A 21477-nucleotide genomic window follows, 5' to 3' on the forward strand; every position below is an offset into this window, starting at 1 on the left:
CCTTGGCCCCGTCCTTCCGTCAGGTTATAAGCTGGTGTTCCGTCACATCCGGTCTGACTGAGCGGGAGGAGTGACTTATTTGACAGAGGCAACGTGCAGATGATGAGGCCGCTATTTACATGTCTAATTTCAGACTTTAGGAGAGCTTGGGCAAATGTTGGGTATGGTATTTAGTCTCAGAAAGAATAAATTACAATGACTGAGGTCATATGTTAACTAGCTGTTTAGAAAGTAAAGAAATCCACGTGTGGTTTTATTTTTAATATTCTACCTTGTCACAAAGAATAGTCATATCCAAACAGATGAGTGTATCGTCCATACCCGGCAATGTATGCCTCATTGTGCACCTGTAGCCCACCACTTCTCTGCCAGGAAGCTGGGCCTGCTTTACCCTTGTTGGCCAAGTCAAATTGGTCAGTGCATTAATTAATAGTTCTTTGAGTGCTTTTTTCCTTTACACGAATCTATCTGTATTTAGAGCATTATAATAAAAGGCTTACTACTTAATGAAACTTGTGACTCTCATTATTATCTAGCGTCATGGAACCTTCTTTTAAGAAAAACAATATGTAAGCACAAAGATCCGTTAACTCCATTGTCCTAATTAGATTTTGTTGTTACTCTAAGAATATCTTTTTTGTTGTTCAGTCATGTCCAACTCTCCGTGACCCCTTTTTAAAGTTTTCTTGGCAAAGATACTTGGAGTGGTTTGCCATTTCCTTCTTCACCTCATTTTACAGATGAAGAAACTGAGGTAAACAGTTAAGTGACTTGCCCAGGGTCACACAGCTAATACGTGTCTGGGGCTGGATTTGAACTCAGGTCTTCCTGACTCTGGGCCCAGCACAACCCTTTTCCTTTTAACCTTCGTTTCCTGCCTTTGTAGATGTACTTGAGGAACCTAATCTGGTATTTCTTTGAGGATCTTGGCGTGCCTCCAGGCCATCTTTCTGGCCTTGTGTAACTGTATAATTGTGAACCATGAGAGTTAGGACTTTTGATTCTGTCTTGTTTTTCTTGTGATTTCTTCAAAGCAAGGGAAAAAACCCTAATTATTTGAGAGTTTCCATTAATATGGGCTCTATTGTATGACATTTTCACTGTTCAGTACTGCCTGTGTGTCTCCTCAAGAATGGGAATGTCTTTCTGGGCAGGGTTCCAAAGGGGGCTGCTTGCCATGAGGTCACAGTGCTAAGATGGCTGCTCCCGAGGATGCTCCATTGGTATATTCCTGGTGCTTTTGTCCCTACAGGAAGCTCTGCACAGAAGACATTTTTTAAAAATATCCAGAAGCTACTTTGGCAGTTTTATTCTAACAGAACTGAGAACACAAAAGAAATAGAGGAAGACCTTCAGAAATATAACATTTCCAGACTATCAGAAGGCCAGACGGAAAGCTTAAATAATCCAGTCTCAGAAAAGGAAATGGATCTAGATGTAAAGGAACTGCCACAGGGGGGCAAAAAAACCCTGCTGGCTCCGATGGCTTCACAGGAGAATTCTGTCAAACTTGCAAAGAATAGTTGGTAGCCAGACTTCACAGATTGTCCTTAAAAAAATGAGAAAGAGCCCTACCAGAATCCTTTTATGAGACAAATAGAATTCTAGTACCTGAACCAGAAAAGATAAAGCACAGAAGGAAAACCATAGACCAGTACCATTAGTGAACATTGACTCAGAAGTTTCAAACAAAATCCCATCAAACAGACTGCAGCAATTTATCCAAGAAAATATTCATTATGACCAAGTGGCATTTATACCAGGGATGCCAGGATAGTTCACCATTTGGAAAGCGATCCACATAATTAATCATATTTAAACCCCGAACATCCCAAATCATATGATCATCTCAGTAGATGCAGGAAAAGTCTGGGACAAAGTACGACACTGTTTTATGCTAAAAACCCTATAAGGTACAGGCACAGAGGGGACTGTTCTTAATTTTGTCACAAGCATCTTTCCAATGCCAAAAGTGAGCACCATATGCAATGGGGACTCCTCCAGAAAATAGGAGAGTGCAGCATGGATGCCCACCCTTCCCACTGTCCTCTGATAAGGGTTCTGTAAACGCCAGTTAGCAGCATCGAGACAATGAAAGGAGGCTCCGCCCTCGCTTGCTCCCACTCTCTCATCATGGCTCGGGACGCTGTTGGAACAAGAGGTGCCAGCCTGGGTAAAATGTCTCTCGGATGTCTCTCCGGACTTCCCTGGTCCAGCTCAGGGCCAGCTACATAGTTCATCCCCGATGGACTTAGGATTTCCAAAAACCATGCTCACTCTCCAACACTCAGAAGACAGCCACAGCCATTGCTAAAGGGGTTCCTGGTCAGTCCCCGAGCAGCCGAGAAGCCTCTCCCCTGGGCCAAGGACTAGGGTTACAAACAGTGAAACATTCCCTGCCTCTGGGAGCTTACATTTTGTTGGTGGACACAGCGTGTACACACATGAGGGTCCATAAAGGAGACACGAGAGAAATGCCGCAGAGGGAGGGACCCTCAGCTGGCAGAAGAGGGGTCACGAGAGGCTTCCTGTAGAAGGTGGGCCTTGAGCAGAGTGTGTGAGTAAACTGGGATTTTAAGAAGTGGAGCCAGAGAGGGAGGGCCTTGTAGGCGTGGGACACTGCCAGTGCAGAGTCATGGAGATGGGAGTGCCGTGTGTGAGGACGAGCAGGAAGGGCCTTTTGGCATGGGGGAAGGGGAGTAATGGGACTGCAAAGGTAGGTCAGGGCCAGGTTTCAAAGGCCTCTACAAGCCAGGCAGAAGAGGCAGTAGGAGCCATGGAGTTTGTGACACGGTTAGAATGATCACTGTAGCAGCTGTGTGGGGGCACAGACTGCATGAGGGAGGGCTCGGCAGCAGGGAGGCTGTGGCAAAGGGGAGGTGGCTGGGTGAGGGGATGGGCCAGAGGGGGGAGGTGTCATGCAGGGGAAAGGAGGGCAACAGCAAGAGGGGAACGTGGAGACAGAAGGATGTGGGGCCCCTTTGAAGAGGGATTGCTCTGGGGAAGATGATGACCCCGTCTGAAATGTCAAACAGGCATTTGGAGATGAGTTATCTCAGGTAATCCTGACAGCAAACCTGTGGAGGCGGTGCTGCTTTTAGTCCCATTTTACAGATGAGGAAACACTCAGACTGGGTAGTTTGCCCAGGGTCACTCGGCTAGCGAGTGCTGAGGTGGAATTTGAACCCGGGTCTTGCTGATCAGCAAGCCCACCAGGCCCAGCTGTTCCTCATCCACAGTGAGTGACACTAGGCCGCCCCCTCTGCTGATGTGCCAGCGTCTGCCCCGGCCTGGGGCTTTCCTTGCTGCAGGAGCAGACTGACCCTCATCTAGTCCGCGGGCAGCTCCCACCCCCCACCAGCTGCTTCTTGTCCACCCAGCCCTCCCCAGTTATTCGACTAACCCCTTTTTCTCCAAAAGGGCGTCCTTTAAAGTAGGCCCATTGGCAGAATTCTCCCTCCTAAATGGTGAGAGCAGTCGTCGTCATTGGGCATAGGGGCATTTCACTTCCAAGCTTTCGGCTTGGTGTGTGGGGTTGGGGCTTTGCTTGTGCCTGGTGTGAAGGAGACTCTGGGGAATTGTCCAAGAGAACCGTTCTCCAAATTCTGGGGGGGAGGGGAGAGCAGAGGATGGTTCAGGACGGCCTTTCCTCTGCGGCCCTGCGCCAGAGAGGAGAGGGGTCCTCACATCCGGCTGCGCCCTTGGCCCACCTCCACCACATTCCACATCGGGATGGGCAGACAGACCTGTCGGGGCCCCTGACGACAAGTTTTGCAAGCAGCGGTGAGGAAGGCCTAGTCTGTCCGCTGCTCTGGAGAGAGGCCTGGAAAGGCCTTTTACAGTTTCTACCGACCCTTCAACCCCAGACCTGCCCTGTCCACTTCCTCATCATTTCACCTTTTGTTCATTTTGAGTGAAGGAAAAAGAACTGATTTCTTAATGCTTACCGTGCTCCAGGCGCTGTGCTCAGCATTGGGAAGGCAGCCCCTGCTTTGAGGGGTTTGCCTTTTCATGGGGTCAGGGAGACAAGAGAAAGCACAGCGGAAGTGGGGGCCAGGAGAACGGGGCAAGGGGTTGCTTTGCACACAATTGGTCTCCAGTCAATTGAGCTGGGCCGGAAGGCAGGAACTCCAGAGATCAACTTGCCCAGATTGGAGGGGTCCAGGGCTGTTGTGGGGGAGGCCAGGTAGTGGGAGCTGGCGTGAGTGGGCGGCCTTTCCAGTGCACATGGACCATCTCATCATTTCCTTGGGGGGTAACGTCTGTGTCCTCTCTGCACCTGTCAGGGAGCTTGGGGTCAGCCTTGCCCTTCCTAGCTATTTTCCTTAGAGGAGTGTAGACATCTTGACATAAAATGTAGCCCCCGTAGGGTACAGACTTCCCTGCCTTCTCTTACGATCATTATTTAATTATGGGATCATTGGTCATTACTGCATAAGCTTCAGGGGCCCTCCCACCTCCTTGCTGGGGGGGGGGGCTCTCTGCTCTGTTAGTTTCATTCAGAACTCACAGAACCCCTCTTCCAGTAAACAGGAAGTCCAGGACTTGTTCCGGGGCTCTGCCCGCTCAGTACATTGACTCTAGAAGAACAGGAGGGGGATCTGAGCATCGGGTGGCTGACCCAGATGTCTCCAGCCCGTACAGCCGAAGTCCCCACACTCCCAGTGTGCCCTGTTGTCAGCTGAGCCTGGTGCAATCTCTGCCTGGTGTTCCTGGGAACTTTCTTTTTTGGGGTTTCTTTCAGGAGGCAGATTCTTCTTCCACTTTGCCCTCTGCTTCTAAAGCTGTAGGGCGGTTTTCTTTTAAGAGTTCCCAAAATCATCGCCTAGGCTTTTCTTTGTTTTGGTTTGGTTTTGTTCCTGGCTTTCAGGTAGTCCAGTGATTCTTAATTTTTTTCTCCTTAGTCTTTTTTCCAGGTCAGTTGTTTTTGGTATGAGATGCCTTAAGTTTCCCTCTACTTCTTCTGGTCTTTTGCCTTTTCTTTAATGTTTCTTGTTGTCTCATGGACTTGTTGGCTTCTATTTGGTCCATTCTAATCTTCTAATTTTCCATTAATCCATTTAGTATGTCAGATGGTCCATTTCAGAATTTCAGAAAGTTCGGTGCTTGGACACGGTTTTGTACGTGACTCTTGTGCCGGGCTGCTAATTCCCTTTCCGGTTCTTTCTTCCCTGGCTCTCGTTTCTTGGTCTCAGCTCTTCATGTTTCATTTATAAAAGCATCTGCAAACTTTAAAAGAAATTTATTTATCTCTGCTAGGAATTCAGGTTGAGTTTGTGTCCATGCTGCGTTTTCCTTTGAGTCTTTGCTAAGGGATGTTTCAGAGTCATTGTCTTTTCGGCTTGTGTCTTGAGCGTTCTTTTCACCACAATAGCTTTTTGTGGTGGAATTCATTTTTGCTTGCTCATTCTTTTAGCCTGCTTTCTGACTGGTGATTTCTGACTTGGCGTTAGGCCAGGCTCTGCGCACTTCTGGAGGACAGACCTGGACTGACGTGTTGCTGCTTTTCCAGACTGTTGGATTATTTCAGGCTCTCTAGAACTGCTCAGGCTGGGAACCTCTGATTGCTGTCCCCTGGTCTGAGCATCGATGGAAAGCTTTGCTGCTTCAGAGACAAGATACACAGGCTGCCCTTCGGTCTGGTCCCTGCCCTGCTGTGCTGCTGTGGTCCTCACTGCATGGCTGCTGCTGCTCGCTTCTGAACGTCCTCCCTGCGCAGTACCTAGTACTTTGTCCTGTGTGCCATCTCCTCCTCAGCCCACCTGGATCTGTGACCCGGATCTGGGTAGTACAAGTTGGTGCCTCTTCCCCCATTCTGCATGGAGTCCTGGCACCCTGGAATGGCTTGTGGACTGCCTCTTGCTGTGGTGCATAGTCACTCCTGGCCAGACCCCATGGGCACGGGCATCTGTCTCTTTGTGCCACCCTGGACTGGAAAGATGGCTCGCTGTCACTTTTGGTTTTGTCTTGGATTTCTCCATCAGGATTAGGTTTGGTGCGTGTTCTAGACCTGTCGGAAGGGCAGGGTAGAGCCTGCTGTACTCAGTCCCGCTTCTCTGCCATCTTGGCTCTGTTCCTCCCTCTCCTGACTCACACTCAGAGCAGCACGTAGGGTTGCCAGAGTGTGCTACCACTTAGGAATGGTAGGGATGACTTGTAAACCCCTGTCTGGTGTGTTGCTTCTGATATCATTTGGCTAGTTGATCCATCTCCTCCGTCAATGAGCCAGTAAATGCCAGGCAGCTCTCACAAAGAAATATGTGTGGAGGACAACAGCGTCCCCTCCTGCAAACTTGGAGGCCCAGTCCCCCCCCCCATAGACCCCCTTTGTCCTTGGGGAGAGCGGTTCCCATGAGCCATCTCCCGCCTCTTAGCAGGGTGTTTCCTGGCCTTGGAAATCCTTTTTTTCCTCCCTTTGTGGAGTCTCCACTAAGTGGCTTTCCAGGCATGGCATCTCCCGGTGTCTTAACCTGGTCTCTTTTGAAGCCGGTACTCTTGGGGGCGGCCCAGCGACTCAGTGGATGGCGGCTGGGCCTGGGGCCAGGAAGGCCTGATCTCACTTCTGGCCTTGGGTTCAACTTCATTTCTGGAACTTTGCTGCATGCATAAGAGATAAGTCATGAATATTCCGGAATGGATTTCTTCATATATGCAATGGGGATAATAGTACTAGAAAAAGAGATTCCTGTTTGGTGACCATCTTAGGACTCACTCGAGTTTCCCCCTGCTACTCGCAGTTCACTGACCTGTCCGTATAATGTCCTTTAATTCTAGTTGTTGTCTGTCCTTCGTTTAGGACCAGTGATGTCACAGGGTCACGTCTTGACTCATACATGAATTGGATTGAAGTGAGGTCCTCAACCTTATTCTTTCTTCTGGAGTCACTGACATCCAGTGGCAGGACAGAAGTCAGGATGACTGGCAATGGCCCGGGGTGCAGCGGCTGGCCTTGGCATCTTTGATGCCTCATCAGGCTCTCCGTGCCCCACCGCTCCTGCTTCAGCCACCTTTGTGGCCACTGGAACACCTTGTTCTCATCTGCCCATTGCTGGGGTGGGGAGGTCTTCACATGCTTGGGGTCTACGCGCCCCTACCTTACCTCCTGTTGGTTACCCTCAGCCTGGGTTAGGCCTTCTGCAGGGAAGGTTTACGGGGCTGTGGCATGCTCCAGCTTCTTGGAGCCACAGGGGAAAATGGGGTGACTGGTGAACACCCAAGGGGGATGAGCAGCCCTGAGAAGGGCCTGGAAGCCCTCCCACCAGAGGGGCTGGGCCTCCTGAACAGCTTCCTAGCAAGAAGGCTCATGCCTAGACAGAGGCACATGTTCAAATGGCCCCAGAAGGATGACGTCTCCTTGCGAAGAGATTAATAGGGTAAACATCAGAATCAGATCCCCTTCTGGGCTTTGCTCTGTCACCTCCAGCCCCTAGGCAAATTGAGGCCACACTTGCCCGGCCCTCTTAAAATGGAATTTGCAGAAATGCTGATTTACACGTGCTCTTTCCCAACATGTGTGTTCATAAAGTGAGAGTCTGTTTGGGATAGCGGGTGAGGTGGGGAGCTCAAGATTTTTTTATCTTGAGACGTCACAAGGCTGGGCCTCAACCATGACAAGGAGTGTATCGACTGACAAGGAGACCTGTGGCTGGATCCAGAGAATAGAGTCAAGAGAAGGGGAGGGAGGAAGAGGAGAGAGAGAGAGGGAAATGGGGGAGGGGAAAGAAGGAAGGAGAGAGGGGGAGAGGAGAAAGAGGGAGGAGGGACGAGAGGAGGAGGGGAAAGAGGGAGAGGGGCACTGTCTCTAATAGCATTTTTTCCACCATTGTCCATGTGACGTTCTCTGCCTCATCCAGGGTTGTACCTGGGACCCTGACATTTGATTTTTTTTTTTCCTGGAAGGGCTGCTTTGATTATAGATAGAAAATTCCACTTAACACAAAAATCTACTCTTGTTCCTGGCAGGGAACTGTCCCTAGCCTCCATTCAGGGACTCACCGGCTGCCAGTGAGGACAGTACTTTGTCCTTCTGGAACATTGGGCTTTGTTCTGTCCACTGTTGCAGGTGTGGTGAAGGTGTGTGGTTTTATAAAAGATGGACGGAGCCTAACACAGAGTGCTGACCTGTGCTGGGATTCTGTTTCAGGTGTAGACCCCTCTCTGCAAGCAGACAGCAGAGTCCCAGGGTCCTCGCAGACTCCAGCCGCCAGCTCCAAACAGCAAAAGGCACGTTCCGCCAACGCGAGGGATGAGCGCTTCCGATCTGGTAAGGGGGGTGGGCTGGGGCCCATCTCACTGTGTGGGAACCTGGTCTCTGTGGCTCAAGGGGCTGATCCATCCTCAGTGGACAATTGGCTGACAGACTGTAGCCACCTTTGAGTGCCTTTATTACAGTAATAATAGCTAACGATAGCTAACATTTATAATAGTGTCTGCTGTGTGTAAGGGCTTTATAATTAGGGAGGTGAGTGCCGTTATCATCCCCGTTTTACAGATGAGGAAACTGAGGCAGACCAAGGGAAGGGAAGCGATTTGTCTGTAGTCACATACGTAGTTGGTAAGTGACTGGATCTGAACTCAGTTCTTCCTGACCCGAGGCCCCATGTTCTGTGCACCCATGGCACCCACTCACTGTTCCCTTGGAGCAAAGTGACTTGTGTTTAGATGTCAGAGCCAGGATTTAAACTTGGGTCCCGGGGTGTCTCACCCATGGCCCCTCTGTTGGGCTGCCCTGAGCTGCGTAGCAGTGCTCCCCTTTCTTCATCTTCTCTGGTCCCAGTTTGACGAGAGGATTTATGGGCATTTGGGGTCCCATGGAGGTGGCTGGGAGGGAGGACACACAGAGCCTTCTGGGGGTGCTTGGCACGTTTGGTCACTCGGGCTCGGTAAGCTTCTCTTAGTGTGTGCTGGCCACGGCAGAGTTGGCCCCAAGGCCTACCCTTATCAGGCAGCCCTGACCGGAGGCGAGACCATGCAGAGACCCGCTCCTCTACTCTGTGACAGGCTTCCCTGGCGCCCGCCGGGGCTCAGGCTCCTGCTCCTGTCCCACCAGCTCTGGCCTTGCTCATTTATCCTGCAATGAGGGATTTGGTTACTCAGGAACTAGACCTTAGGAGGCTCTCTGCTTTGCCTGTCCCGGTGCTGATATGCCAACGAAGAAAGTTCTCATGGCCTGCGGCTTCGAGAATGAAATGAATTTGCTTTTTTCCAGTGGATGGTCTCCGTTTACTCGGTGAGCTGTTTTCTTTGATCGAGTAATGCCCTAAGAAGGATCATCTCTGTTATCTCAGAGTCTGATAAAAACAACAAAACGGGAATGAAACGAGAGGACCCTCTGATGGATTCCAATCCTGGCTCTTCCCTATAATCTGAGTGGGGACAGTGGTCAGGCCTCCTCTGCTTGAAGACCCTCAGGGAGAGGGCAGCCCGTTCTGCCCTTTGGGGGCAAGCCGAGCCCGTCTGATTGTGCCTCCAGGTACTCCTGGGGCCTAGCTTCCCAAGGTCCTTCAGGCTGTCCTCACGTGGCATGAGCTCACGGCCCGTCACTCTGCTGTTGATCTTCCCTCCTCTGGCTGCCTTCACTCCCCAACTCAGCGCTCCAGGCGTGATCTGACGCGGGAGCCCCAGAGGGACCCTTGGCTCCTGGGTCATTTGCCCTGTGCGGCCCAAGGCCACGATGCTCAATGCTCAGGCGAGGTTTTTGGATCCTGCTTTTGTCATCCGGTGCATGTCCTCTTCCCCCAAGGCTGGGTCACCTCCAGGTTAGAAGAACTGGCCATCTCTGCCTTCTCTAAGTCACTGATCAGGGTATTAGTGCGGTGCCAAGCACATGTCCCCAAGGAGGGTGCAGCACACTTTCAAATGACGAGTTGAAGTCTGAGTAGACCAGACCTGCTTTCTCCTCTGACCTGTCTACAGTGGAAACGTGATCGAGGAAGTCCGTGTGTGTGGCCCCGTCTCAAGAGTCGGGGGAGCCTGCCGGCCCTGCTTTTCAAAGGTGTCTCCTATCCTCCATTGGTTCCTGTCTGGGCCTACTCTTCCCTGCCCTTCCTGGGCTGCTGCCTCCTGCCTGGCCTCTTCAGGTCCAGGCTCTGCCTTTTTCTTCCATCCTGTAGCATGCTGGCCAGGCTTGTCTCAGCGGAATCCAAGATTTGTCTTGTCACTGCCCTACCAGAAGCCGTCTCACTTCTGATGACCAGCCAGTGGGTCTTTCCTCTGGTAAGGCCTTGTGCCTCCCTGGGGGACCCCCATGAGGGAGGACAGAGCCCATCTCCCTGATGATTTTCACACCAAAGGAGACACTCAGGAAAGTTAAGGAGAGTCCCAGAAGAGGGGCCACCTAAAGGCTGTCCCTTGACCTCTTGGTACCTTGCGATACTCTCAGCTGAATGTCAGACATGACAGTCAACCTCCAGGCTTTCGTTTTCCACTTTGTGCCCTAGTCGGGAGGACACTGAGTGGAGGACTTGCCTACCCCCAGGTCAGAGACCAGCAGCGTCCCCTCCACGACGAAGGGCCCTCAGTCTCTGTGACAGCGTCGGGCCTGGCAGGGACGGGTCTATGTATGGCTGTTCACCCAAAAGAGTTTGAGGTGGGACCTTGGTCCCCTTCAGCCCAGCCCGTGTTGGTAGGTGTGTGGGTGATGGTTGGGGCACCCATCAGCACACGTAGCAGCGTGTCTGAAGCACACCTGCTCCTACTGGGTTGGACTCTGACTCTGAGAGCAGGGGGCATGCATGTGTGCATGTGGTGTGTGTGTGTGTGTGTGTGTGTGTGTGTGTGTGTGTGTGTGTGTGTACAGGGGGAGCAGAGTGGCTGTAAGCAGGAGGGACCTTCGTGGGTCTACCAGTGCTTGATCACCCCACCCTGTCAGTGATGCACGGAGGCCAACGGGAAGGCGTCTTCTTCGTAGGGCTGTGGATTCTGATGGTCACCTCCTAAAGTCCTCTGTGGCCCAACAGTCTACTGGGGCTGGGGGTCCATCCCTCAGCCTGGGCCCATCCTCCGCTGAGTCGGGTTCCTAGAACTCAGATGAGAATGGTAGTGAGCCGTGAGGATGTGGCTGGTGGCACAGCTGGACGAGCCCTCTGTGCACCTCAGGAAAACTTGGCTTTCCCCATTATGAGAAGAGAGGACTTTGTGGCTGAAAGCATGCTTTTGGGAGGAGGAGGGTCCTCGGCACTGCCCTGCCAGGGCCCCCAGTCAGCTCCCACTTGCTCATCAAGGCCTGCTTCTGGTTCTCTGCTCACGGCCCTTCTCAGGCGCAGATCAGGAAAGGACAAAGAGGTGATGGAGGGTTTGATGTGGGGAGAGACCCTGGTCTGGCAGCCAGACGTGGCTGTCAGCAGCGTGGAGGCAGGCCTGGTGCTGGGGAGACAAAGTAACCCCTGCCACCCAGGAGCTCCCATTCTGCTGAGGAGGGAAGTGCACAAAGAGCATTTGGGGAGCCACGGGGGTCAGATTGGGGCTCCAGAGGAGATGTCACTGCAGCCAAAGCTGGAGGGAAGCCAGCCGTTCTGAATGGCGGCAACAAAGAGGAGAGGTGTTCCTGGCATCGGGTGCATCCCATGCAAAGGCACGGTGGTGGGAAATGAAATGCCAGATTTGGGGGGATGTGGAAGAGATGAATTGAAGATAACATCCCCCCCCACCGTGGTGAAATGGTGCCCTCTGCCTTTTGTCTCCCCTGCTCTCAGAGCAGTGAGGACGAGACTGGTGCAGATTTTCTCTCAGTTTCTAGCTGCGATGGGCAGGTTGGGGGTGGGGAGGAGAGGGGGAAGTCATGTCTCACCTGGGCAGCCTCCCCGAGGCCAAAGGCAGAGAGGCCTCAGGGAGGGGACTGAGAGGGGAGGCTCCGTGGTCATCAGGTATCCGGGACTGGGATCTGCTGTCTGACCCTCATCGAGGGGCAAAGCCAACCCGACCCCACCCTAAGAGGCCGGAGGCCACAGGCTCAGGCCACGTGGCTCCTCTGGCTTGGAAGTCCACAGAGCGGCCCTAAGCTCGCCCTGGCTGACTCTCTGTCTTCTCTACAGACGTCCACACCGAAGCCGTACAAGCCGCGTTAGCCAAGTACAAAGAGAGGAAGATGCCCATGCCTTCCAAGAGACGCTCCGTCCTCGCGCACTCCTCTGTGGAGACCTACACCCCTCCAGGTACCCAGCAGGCCTCTGTGGTGACCGCTGGCAGGGTGGGTGGGGCGGGTGTTCTGGTGTACCTGGATGAGCGTGTGTGTGTGTGTGTGTGTGTGTGTGTGTGTGTGTGTGTGTGTGTGCATATTGCACCCTTCTGCGCAAACATGTGCTCGTGGATGAGAAGGTATGTAGCACATGTGGGCATGTGTTTACACGTGTGTAACACAAGTGTGCCTGTGTGTCTGAGCATGTCATGTATGTGTATGTGTGAGTGAGTGTGTGTGACTGCATGCCTGTGTGTATGTTCGTGTGCAAAGTGTATATGGGTATGTGAGCATTTGTATATGTATGCATGTATATACATTTTGTGTGGGGCTCTGTATGTCTGTGCATTCCCACAAGCTGTACCTTCCTTCTCCGTCTAAACTTGAAACCAGTTTATTTTTCCGCTTCCTCTTTGGGATTTGTTTTTAAACTTTTATCCCTGGGAGTAAGTAACATGTGAGGGTAAGGACACTGGCAGGCCTCAGCTTCTTAGGAGAAGCACAAGCTGGGAGACGTTCCATAGGATTTGGGCTTGAGCTGGCTCCTGTCTTAGCTCTTCCTGGTGAAGACTCTGCAGGTGGCTGCCAAGTTCTGCTGCCGCTGCCGGTCCCCAGCAGTTTCACCCCCTGCTTTGCCCAGCTCCAACACAGAGAGGCAAAGGCAGAACTCAGGGTCCTCGAGCCCCCTGCCAGGCCGTGTGTTGTGCTGTCATGTGAGAGCCGAATGCTTCCGCAACGTTTCTATTTCTGGCCTCCCAGAAGCCGGCACTGCTGTAAGAATGGGCCTTGTAAAGGCCCCCATCCGTTCCTCCCCCTGCCCCCACCTCATTTGGTGGATGGAGAACTGAGACCGCCCTTACTCTCTGAATCCTCTTGTGTAGTTGTGGGCCAGTGAGTAGCCTAGACGCTGGAGCTTCCCCAGCCCAGCCTGCGGCCTTTGCTGTTTTGATTTGAAATCTCCCTGTGACGGATTGCGTGTATTCCTACCAGTATAAGTGACTGAGCCATTTGGGGTCTGGGCACCAGCCAGATGATTGCCGGACAGCGCCTCTCCCAAGCTGATTTCCCATTTGCTTTGCTCAGGAGTAGGCTGACAGCGTCAGCGGTCAGGGCAGCGTCCGTTGGGGCCATCGATTGGCTTGTCTGTGGCTTCACTGAAAGCACCAATGTCTTCTTAGTTGTTGAACTGCCGAGTGAAAGAGGGTCGGTCTTTGAGGTTTGCATGGAGAGTGGCACAGATATTCCCTTGTGCCAGACTGGACATTGGTCACTTCCCAGCCCAGCAGCCTTCTGTCCCTGAGGTAGTTTCCCTGCCAGCCTGCATTGTCCTCCAAGGGGCTCTCCGCCCTCTTAGGAGGAGCCCTGAGCGCCTTCCTCCTGGTGATGGTGCCTGGGAGGCCGTGGCAGGCATCTGGGCTCACCCCTGCATGACATGCCTGTCACGGTTATTTCCATCACAGACACATCCTCGGCCTCAGAAGATGAGGGCTCACTCCGGCGGCAAGGGCGACTCACTTCTACTCCGTTCCAGAGCCATTCCAACGTAGAACCCTGGCTTCATCGGGTCATTCAGGGCTCCTCCACCTCATCTTCTGCATCCTCCACTTCATCCCACGCGGGAGGGAAACCTGCTGCCGCTTCCAATACAGCTCCCGCCGCCGCCGCTGCCACAGTGCTTGCAGATCTCATGGCCCACGCTCAGCTAGGTCAGTACAGTAACCGCCTCTGGACACCCATCACACCAGGAGTCCTCAGTGAGAGAGCAGCTGTCCAAAATGCTCCATTGTTCCCCCACAGGCAGGCAGTCCCTGTAGGGGATGAGAGCTTTCAGAGCAAAATACATCATCTGAGGGGCCCTCCTCTGCCCAGATCTTTCTCAGGAACGTTCCCCTTCCCTTTCGGTGAAGGATGGTCTAAGCAGAGCTTGCACAGCCTGGTCGTCAGGAGCCCAGGCAGTCAGCAGCAATCTGGTCTAGCGCACTCCCTGGCACATTAGGACGAGACCTTGGCATTCGTTACTGGATCTCAATTAAATGTTAAGTAATGGTGCCAAGTAGGAAATGGGGTGACAGCCTTTGCCTTATAGGCAAGGGAGACATTTCAACACTCCTGGCATTTCATCCATGTCACCCCTTACAAATTTATTGCTGTTTAGTAACTGAAGATGAGAATCTTAACTAAACAAATGTTCGCTGTTGGCCCAGGGCTGTCCGCTCCCCGCTGCCCTGCTCCCCTCTCTTACTCTGCTCCTGGAGCGAGAATGTCAGGCAGCATGGCAGTAACCATGGTCTGAGACGGGACTGGGTAGTTAAAGCTAGCTGCACAACCAGGGCCTTTTATAGAAGGGAACATTTACTTTTCCCAAGGGCAGAAACCTCACAGTAAGAAATAAAAGTTAGATGACTCCTCAGCCCTCCAGTTCCTGAACATGGAAAGATGTTGAGATCGGCTTGGCCTCCAAATAGTCTGTCCCCTGGCCCCTTTCTCAACACCCTGGGGATCGCTGTGCCTCCGCTCCACCCCCACCCCCTCTTTTTGCCCCGTGACTGCGTTGGAGAGCCAATAGCGCGCCCTGCCACCAAGGAAGGCAGCAGCCGCCGGTGTCTGGGTGTCCCCAGGTGGTCATTGCATTTCTTCTGTGCTGTCTCAGGGACGTTGTCATTCTGCTCATGGTTTTCCTGCTTCTGCTTTCCTCTATCCCTCCTGCATGCTCCCATGGGTCTCTGAATCCCTTTTGCTGCTTGTGTTGTGGCGTAGCGATCTTCCTGTTGGAATGTCTGTGTGTCCCACTTTGTTCAGCCATTTCCTGGGCCCCCCCCTTTGTCTTTAGCACTTTGCTCCCACAAAAAGTGCTCCAGGGAAGATTTGGGTGGGCGTCGTCAGCATTGTGGCCCCTGCCTGAGGGCCACAGCTATGCCTGTGAATAATTTGGATGTTTTCCCCTTAGAATCATAGACTTTTAAAACTCCAAGGGACCTTAGAGATATCTAAGCTAATCCCGCTATTTTAATGATGTAGAAAGCGAGGCCAAGGAGCTACAGTGACTTACTCAAGGTCTCACCAGCAGGGCAGCGAGGAGGCGTCCAAGAGATCTTGGTCGCCAGTCTTCCTGGCAGTGGCTTTTCAGGAGGGCCCCAGGGACTTGGAGCAGGCACAGGGTGCCTTCTTGGGACCTCTCTCTAGAGTATGTGGAATGGAAAATCTGAGTGGGTTTTGTAGTTCTGCTGTAGCTGTTGTTTCAAGCTGGGCTGGATTAGAAGTGAGAGTGTTTTGAGGTGGCCACACTCTCCATCCGTGGTCTTTCTTACTGAAAATCATGGAGCTGTAGCACTTTCCGTTCTGAAGGGAAGCATTTTTCTGTTACCAGGAGAATTCTCCAGTCGATTTCCATCAGATGCCCCCCTTTGCTTGTCGTAGGAAGGAGCGCTGCCAGTTCCAGGGAATGTCAGGAAGGCACCTCCCAAAGGAGAGCAGGAGAGCGGGATTCTCCAGGCAGCCAGCCTCACTCCCAGCAGCCCAGTGGCAGCTCTTTCTAGGCCCAGGGGGGCCTTGTCCACAGCCACCATTCACTGACTGTGGTGCTGGCCACCTTCGCTCAGGGCCCAGACTTATTTTGTGGTCCTGTTTGCATACCTGATTGGAAGCAGCCAGGGCTCAGACATCTCTGAGGAATTTGGAGACAGAGGCCACACAGAGTGTCAGCAAGTCCGCGTGCACCTGCCTCTTCTAGGACAGCACAGACACAAAGCCTTGGAAGGTCTGGCAGACCACCTCGGACTTGGAGTAATGAATTTTTTGTGATGGCAGTCAAGGACAGAATTTCTGGTGGATGTGGCTAAGTAAGTCACACAAGAGGTATAAAAGGGAAGCGGTTAGCTAGGCGTCCTCGCTTGTTCATTGGCTGGCCCTGGCCCCCCACGGGCTGGACCGCCTTCCTGGGCCCGGGTTTTCAGGGGCTGAGCTGGCTGTTGAGGTGAGTGCATTTGGAGGCATTGTGACCCACAGGTGCCCGGGCAGCATGGTTGAAATGAGGGTGCTCCTTGGCCCTTCTCAGGAGGGGCCGTCCTTTTTAGCCATCAGTTGGGAAGTCACAGATTGAGGGACACCATGAAGAGATGTTGGGTGTAGGGGAGGAGAAGCATAACTATTCTTGGAGGGAAAATCCTCATCTTCCCAAGCTCCTTTGCCCCACTGGCCTGACCCTGGGCAGACACGTGGGTTAACTCTGAGCACTGGGGACAACAGAAATGCTTTATGCTTTCTAGCAACCTTCTCTTGCTCATTTGTAGTAATTTTTTCCCTTATATTCCATAGATCCTTAGAGCTTTAAAATATATGTAATTTGTTCATTCAGTCTAGCAAACATTTATTAGGCCCCTACTGTGTTCAGGGCTCTCTTCCAATATGGTTTATGTTGGCACTTATGTTCTGAGAGGGAAGGACCACCTGCACAAAATGGGGTGCTATGGGAGCACTTTCTGGCCATTTGAGAGGGGGTGCAGCTCAGGAAGGCTTCTCGAGGGGGCCAGGGGTGGGCTAGAAATGTGAGCTGAGCATGGGAAGGGCAGAGCTGGGGCGGGGAGGGGGCACTTCAGACCTAAGGCGCAGCCCAGAACAGGGAGGCTCACTTACGGACCAACTATCAGTAGAGCGTAACTGGCACAGAGAGTAAGCGAGCCTCGAGACAGAGGTGGGGGCCAGCTCGTTGGGGGTCTTTGGTGCCATGCTCTCTCTTAGAAGCGGGCACCTGCCTCGTAGACTGAGCTACCAACCTTGGAGGCCTCCGGTTTACGCCATCCTTAGCCGAGAATCCCACATCCACGACATCGCATCCAGCAGGTAGACATCAGGGTCAGGGGCCTTCTCCTTCCTGGGGCAGCGTCCACCCGCAGGGCCCTCTCCAGAGCCTTTGAAAGAGGGCATCTGCGTTAGGAAGGTGATTTGGGTGCCGTGTGAAGGGTGCTTGCATTGGAGAGTGGAGACAGTGGGGCAGGGCAGTGGCAGGAGCGGGTGAGACCTGGCCGAGGTCATCAGATCCCAGTCCGAGAGCTGGAAGGAGCTAACCAGGCTGCGAGCCTGGATGAGAAAGCGAGGCCGTGCAGGCAGCAGGGAGCGTGCTTGTCCGGTGACACGCCAGTGCAGCTGCCTCTCCTCTCCTTGCACCGTCTGGGGGGAGGCCGAGGGTCATTAGGGAGAACGTGCTTCTCCCCCGTGGCGGCGCGTGATGATTTCTAGGTCCCGTCTCTTTGCATCGGAGTAAGATCCCTGTCTGTGATTCTCACTGCCTTTTGCAGCATTTCTGACTTGCTTCTGACTGACAAAAGTAGCCTCAAAACATAAATTTTAAAATGCTGCTAATGTCTGCCTACCAGTTTCAAGACACCCGAAGGCTCTGTAACTCAAGGGGCATGGTCTGTGAAGAGCACACAAGGATGGGAAACCGAGGGCTTAGGCAGACGTTTCAGTCTACTTCTTCTGACTTTCTACGTCTTTCTACTTTTGCCAGCAGAAAACTGCAGAATGGCCGAGTGGCCCCAAGACCCAGAGGCTCGAGTGTTTAGGAAAGGATGGAGGCCTTTCCAGAGCCCTCCCTCTCTAGGACCATGGCCCTGTCACTGGCAGGGTCAGAGAGACCTTGGCTCTGCCAGCCGTGGGTCCTCCTGCCCCTGCTCCTGGCTGCAGCCACGGGGGTGGGGGGGTCTTCAGGGGGACCTTAGGGAGTTGTTTGGCACAGTTCTTTCTCCACGATCTGTGTAAGCTGTTTCTCGTAAGATATGACTTTGAGTGGCTCTGGCAAGTTTGGTGGGCAGAGGTCAGGTTCCAGAGGACTGGGGGGAGGCAGGTAGAGACAGAGCTGACAGCCCTCCAAGGCTTTGCCTTTGAAAACCATCTTGGGAGAGATTGGCTCCTGCTTAGGGCCCCGGTGACCGTCTCCTCCCGGGCTGTCTCAGACTCCGCAGCTCCATTAGGCGTTTTCCATACCACTGTCTTCTGATCAGCCATTCTATCCCTTTGGGGACATGGAAGAACCGGTGGGCCAAAGAGACAAGGAACGCCAGGACTCTGGATCAGAACCCTCTATTTTCACCTGCGTTGTCTTTCCCTTGTGCTAAACTTTGAGGATATTGGAGCAAGTCCCCCAGAATAAGTTAGCAGGAAAGAATGACTGCTTCGTACCCCCACAGCATCCTGGTTCTCTCCTAGGGGCAGTGCGTGCGTGCCTTCACTGTCTGTGGCCTCATCATCTGAGGGCTGTCCCATGTGCTCGCATGGGGAGCTGGGACGTAAGAGTGCTTCTCTGCTCACCTTTCTGAGTGGCCTTAAGCAAGGTGGTCACATCCAGCCTCCAAACCAAGCTGGGGCTAGAGGAGCTCCAGTGTCTTCCCCACACCAACCTCATCCGTCACAGAGCTGTTCTCAGGGAACCATAGAATCAAGCTGCCTGCCTTTCTGCTCTCTCCCTCTGTCCTCACCTTCCCCCCGCCCCGCCCTCCTCCCAGTAAAACTTATTAATTTGGTTAATTCTGTTTTAGAAAAACTCTGATTAACCTAGCAGTTGATTTTTTTAAATTAATTTATTTTTAGTTTTCAGCAGTCATTTCCATGAGCTTTTTTTGAGTTTTAAATTTTTTCCACCTCCCTCCCCAAGACAGCATACGATCTGATATAGGCTGTACATATACGTTCCTATTAAACATATTTTCACATTAGTGATGTTGTAAGGAAGAATTAGAACCAAGGGGAGGAACCATGAGAAAGAAGAAACAAAACAAAACAGAAGAAAAAAAAGAGCAAATAGTACGCTTCAATCTGCATCCAGATTTGGCAATTGTTTCTCTGAATGTGGATAGCATTTTCCACCATGAGGCCTTTGGAGATGTCTTACATCCTTGTATTGCTGAGAAGGGCTAAGGCTATCAAAGTTTGTTATCTCACAACATGGCTATTAACTGTGTACAATGTTCTCCTGGTCCTAGTCCTTTCACTCAACATCAGACCACACAAATCTTTCCAGGTTTTTCTGAAGTCAGCCTGCTCATCATTTCTTACAGAGCAATAGTATTCCATCACATTTATATACCACAACTTGTTCAGCCATTCCCCAGTTGATGGGCATCCCCTCAATTTCCAATTCTTTGCCACCACAGAAAGAGCTGCTGCAAATATTTTTGTACACGTAGGTCTTTTTCCCATTTGCATGATCTCTTTGGGGTACAGACCTAGAAGTGCTATTGCTGGATCAGAGGGTATGCACATTTTTATAACCCTTTGGGCATAGTTCTAAATTGTTCTCCAGAATGGTTGGATCAGTTCACAACTCCACCAACAATGCATTTAATGTTCCAATTTTCCCACATCCTCTCCAACATTTATCATTTTCTTGTTTTGTCATGTTGGCTAATCTGATAGGTGTGATGTGGTACTTCAGAGTTGTTTTGATTTGCATTTCTCTAATCAGTAGTATTTAGAGCATTTTTTCATATGACTTTAATTTCTTTAATTAAATTAAAGCTTTAATTTCTTTAATTAAATTAAAGCTTTAATTTCTTCATCTGAAAACTGCCCGTTCATATCTTTTGAACATTTATCAATTGGGGAATGACTTGTATGCTTATAAATGTAACCTAGCAAAGGTTAGAAGCAGTGTCATGGACTGTGACGGTGTCATGGACGGTGACGTGAGGCAGCGACCTTGATTCCTGGAGGACAGATGAGGTCTCTTAATGGAGAGGGGGCTGCATTTCTTTTCTTCTTTCTTTTCCCCTTACAGATAACCATCCTGCACCTCCTGATGTGACCACTGGCCTTGTAGAACTGCCCTCCCGTGAGCGCCCCCAGGTTGCCTCTGTGAGAGGGGTCCCTCGAGGCTATAGCAGCAGCATGTTGGAGACAGCTGATGGTAAACATCCCTGGGTTTCCAGCCTGGAATCTAGGATGGGCAAATTGTAGGTTTTTGAGGGCCTGGAAAGGCCCAGGGAAGGTTGAATGGTGGGAGGGTTTGGATTTTGTGATGGCTTCTGTGATCCCAGTCCATGTCCTCTGAACAGACACACAGAAACCCCAGGTACCGAGTGCTTGCCTCAGCCTACAGATGTCCTCTTGCCATCTCATGGTGACAGAGGTAGCTTTTGTCTCCCTCCAGACAGGGCTTTGCTTCCTTCTCATTGTTCCACCCAGAGAACGGTGGGATTTACCTGTGAACTACTGATTTATGCAGCTGGCAAGAGGCTGAGTGATCCTGGGCCTTGAAGGCCTTCTTGTCACTAATCTGAGCGAGGTCATTCAGTCATATTGGGAGTCACACTTTCGTGGGCACTTGGGAGTCTGTTGGTTAAGCGTGGCTACAGTGGAATAAATCTTTAAAGGGTGATTATGAGCTATTACGGGAAAACTATCTCCTTATTTTGCAATTATGGTACTTTTTGGGGCCAAAAACTTAATTGCCAAGCCCAGCTACCGGCTCGCTCTCGAGGGCTCCAAAGAGCTTTTGGCTCTCTTCAGAAACCCCATCTGCTGTCCCAGGGTGGGTGTGACCACCATTGAGGGCAGTCATCAGAACATGGGAAAGTATCTGAGCTTTCTTCCAGAAAGCCTTTGAACAGCATCCTCATCAGTGGGGCCATCCTGCCTTTCTCTGGCAGGAGAAGATGCTGAGCAATCTGTGGAGGCCTGCTGACTGGGTTTGGGGGAGGTCCCCAAGCAAAGGGCTTCATTTTGTGAGCCCCTGGCCTTTCCCTGGAGGGCCCACCACACCTCTCACAACATCCTTTCTCTCTCCTTCTTAATTTTGATAGGTGTTCCAGTGAATAGCAGAGTGTCTTCAAAAATTCAGCAGCTTCTGAATACCTTAAAGAGACCAAAGCGCCCTCCTCTGAAGGAATTCTTCGTGGATGATTTTGAAGAACTGTTGGAAGGTAGTAAGGCCTTGGACCCCGGGGGCTGGGCGTGGTCAGGGCGGCGCAGGTGTGGCTGTGTCTGCATCTGGCAAGTGTGAGTGAGTGTGTGATGTGGTGGGTGACCTGGGCAAGGCCTCCACGCCTGGCCAGAAGGGCCGATGAAGTCCCAGCCCTAAAAGATGGGGGCAGGTGAGAACCTGGAGCCAGATCTAAGAAAATGCTGTAGGCATAAGAAAAAGCTAGACAGGCTTCAGATGAAAAAGATCTGGAGATTTCAACTTTGGTTTTTCTGTTATGTTTATTTTAAAACATTTTTTGGGGGACAGCTAGGTGATGCAGTGGATAGAGCACCGGCCCTGGTGTCAGGAGGACCTGAGTTCAAATCCGGCCTCATACACATAATAC

General features: G+C 51.9%; 1 protein-coding gene across 10 annotated transcripts in view; it reads left to right on the forward strand.

Moving 5' to 3' along the window:
• Window positions 1-21477, forward strand: part of DIP2A (disco interacting protein 2 homolog A) — a 126300-nt gene that overhangs the window by 44640 nt on the left and 60183 nt on the right. For 7 of the 10 annotated variants that reach the window (XR_013486761.1, XM_020973347.2, XM_020973348.2 and 4 more), the window contains exons 3-7: window positions 8144-8263; window positions 12033-12152; window positions 13636-13881; window positions 19947-20075; window positions 20971-21090. Coding sequence is in view for 9 of the 10 variants with exons in the window: in XM_020973347.2 (XP_020829006.1) it covers window positions 8144-8263; window positions 12033-12152; window positions 13636-13881; window positions 19947-20075; window positions 20971-21090 (735 nt within the window). In the remaining variant the exon portion in view is untranslated. Of the gene's footprint in view, window positions 1-1536; window positions 2538-8143; window positions 8264-12032; window positions 12153-13635; window positions 13882-19946; window positions 20076-20970; window positions 21091-21477 lie in introns of those variants that run through there. The other 3 variants (XM_078154596.1, XM_020973350.2, XM_078154595.1) reach the window with 3 other exon arrangements.

The sequence above is a fragment of the Phascolarctos cinereus genome, unplaced genomic scaffold (assembly GCF_003287225.1).
Source record: "Phascolarctos cinereus isolate Bilbo 61053 unplaced genomic scaffold, phaCin_HiC Scaffold_5;HRSCAF=322, whole genome shotgun sequence".
NCBI lineage: Eukaryota > Metazoa > Chordata > Mammalia > Diprotodontia > Phascolarctidae > Phascolarctos > Phascolarctos cinereus.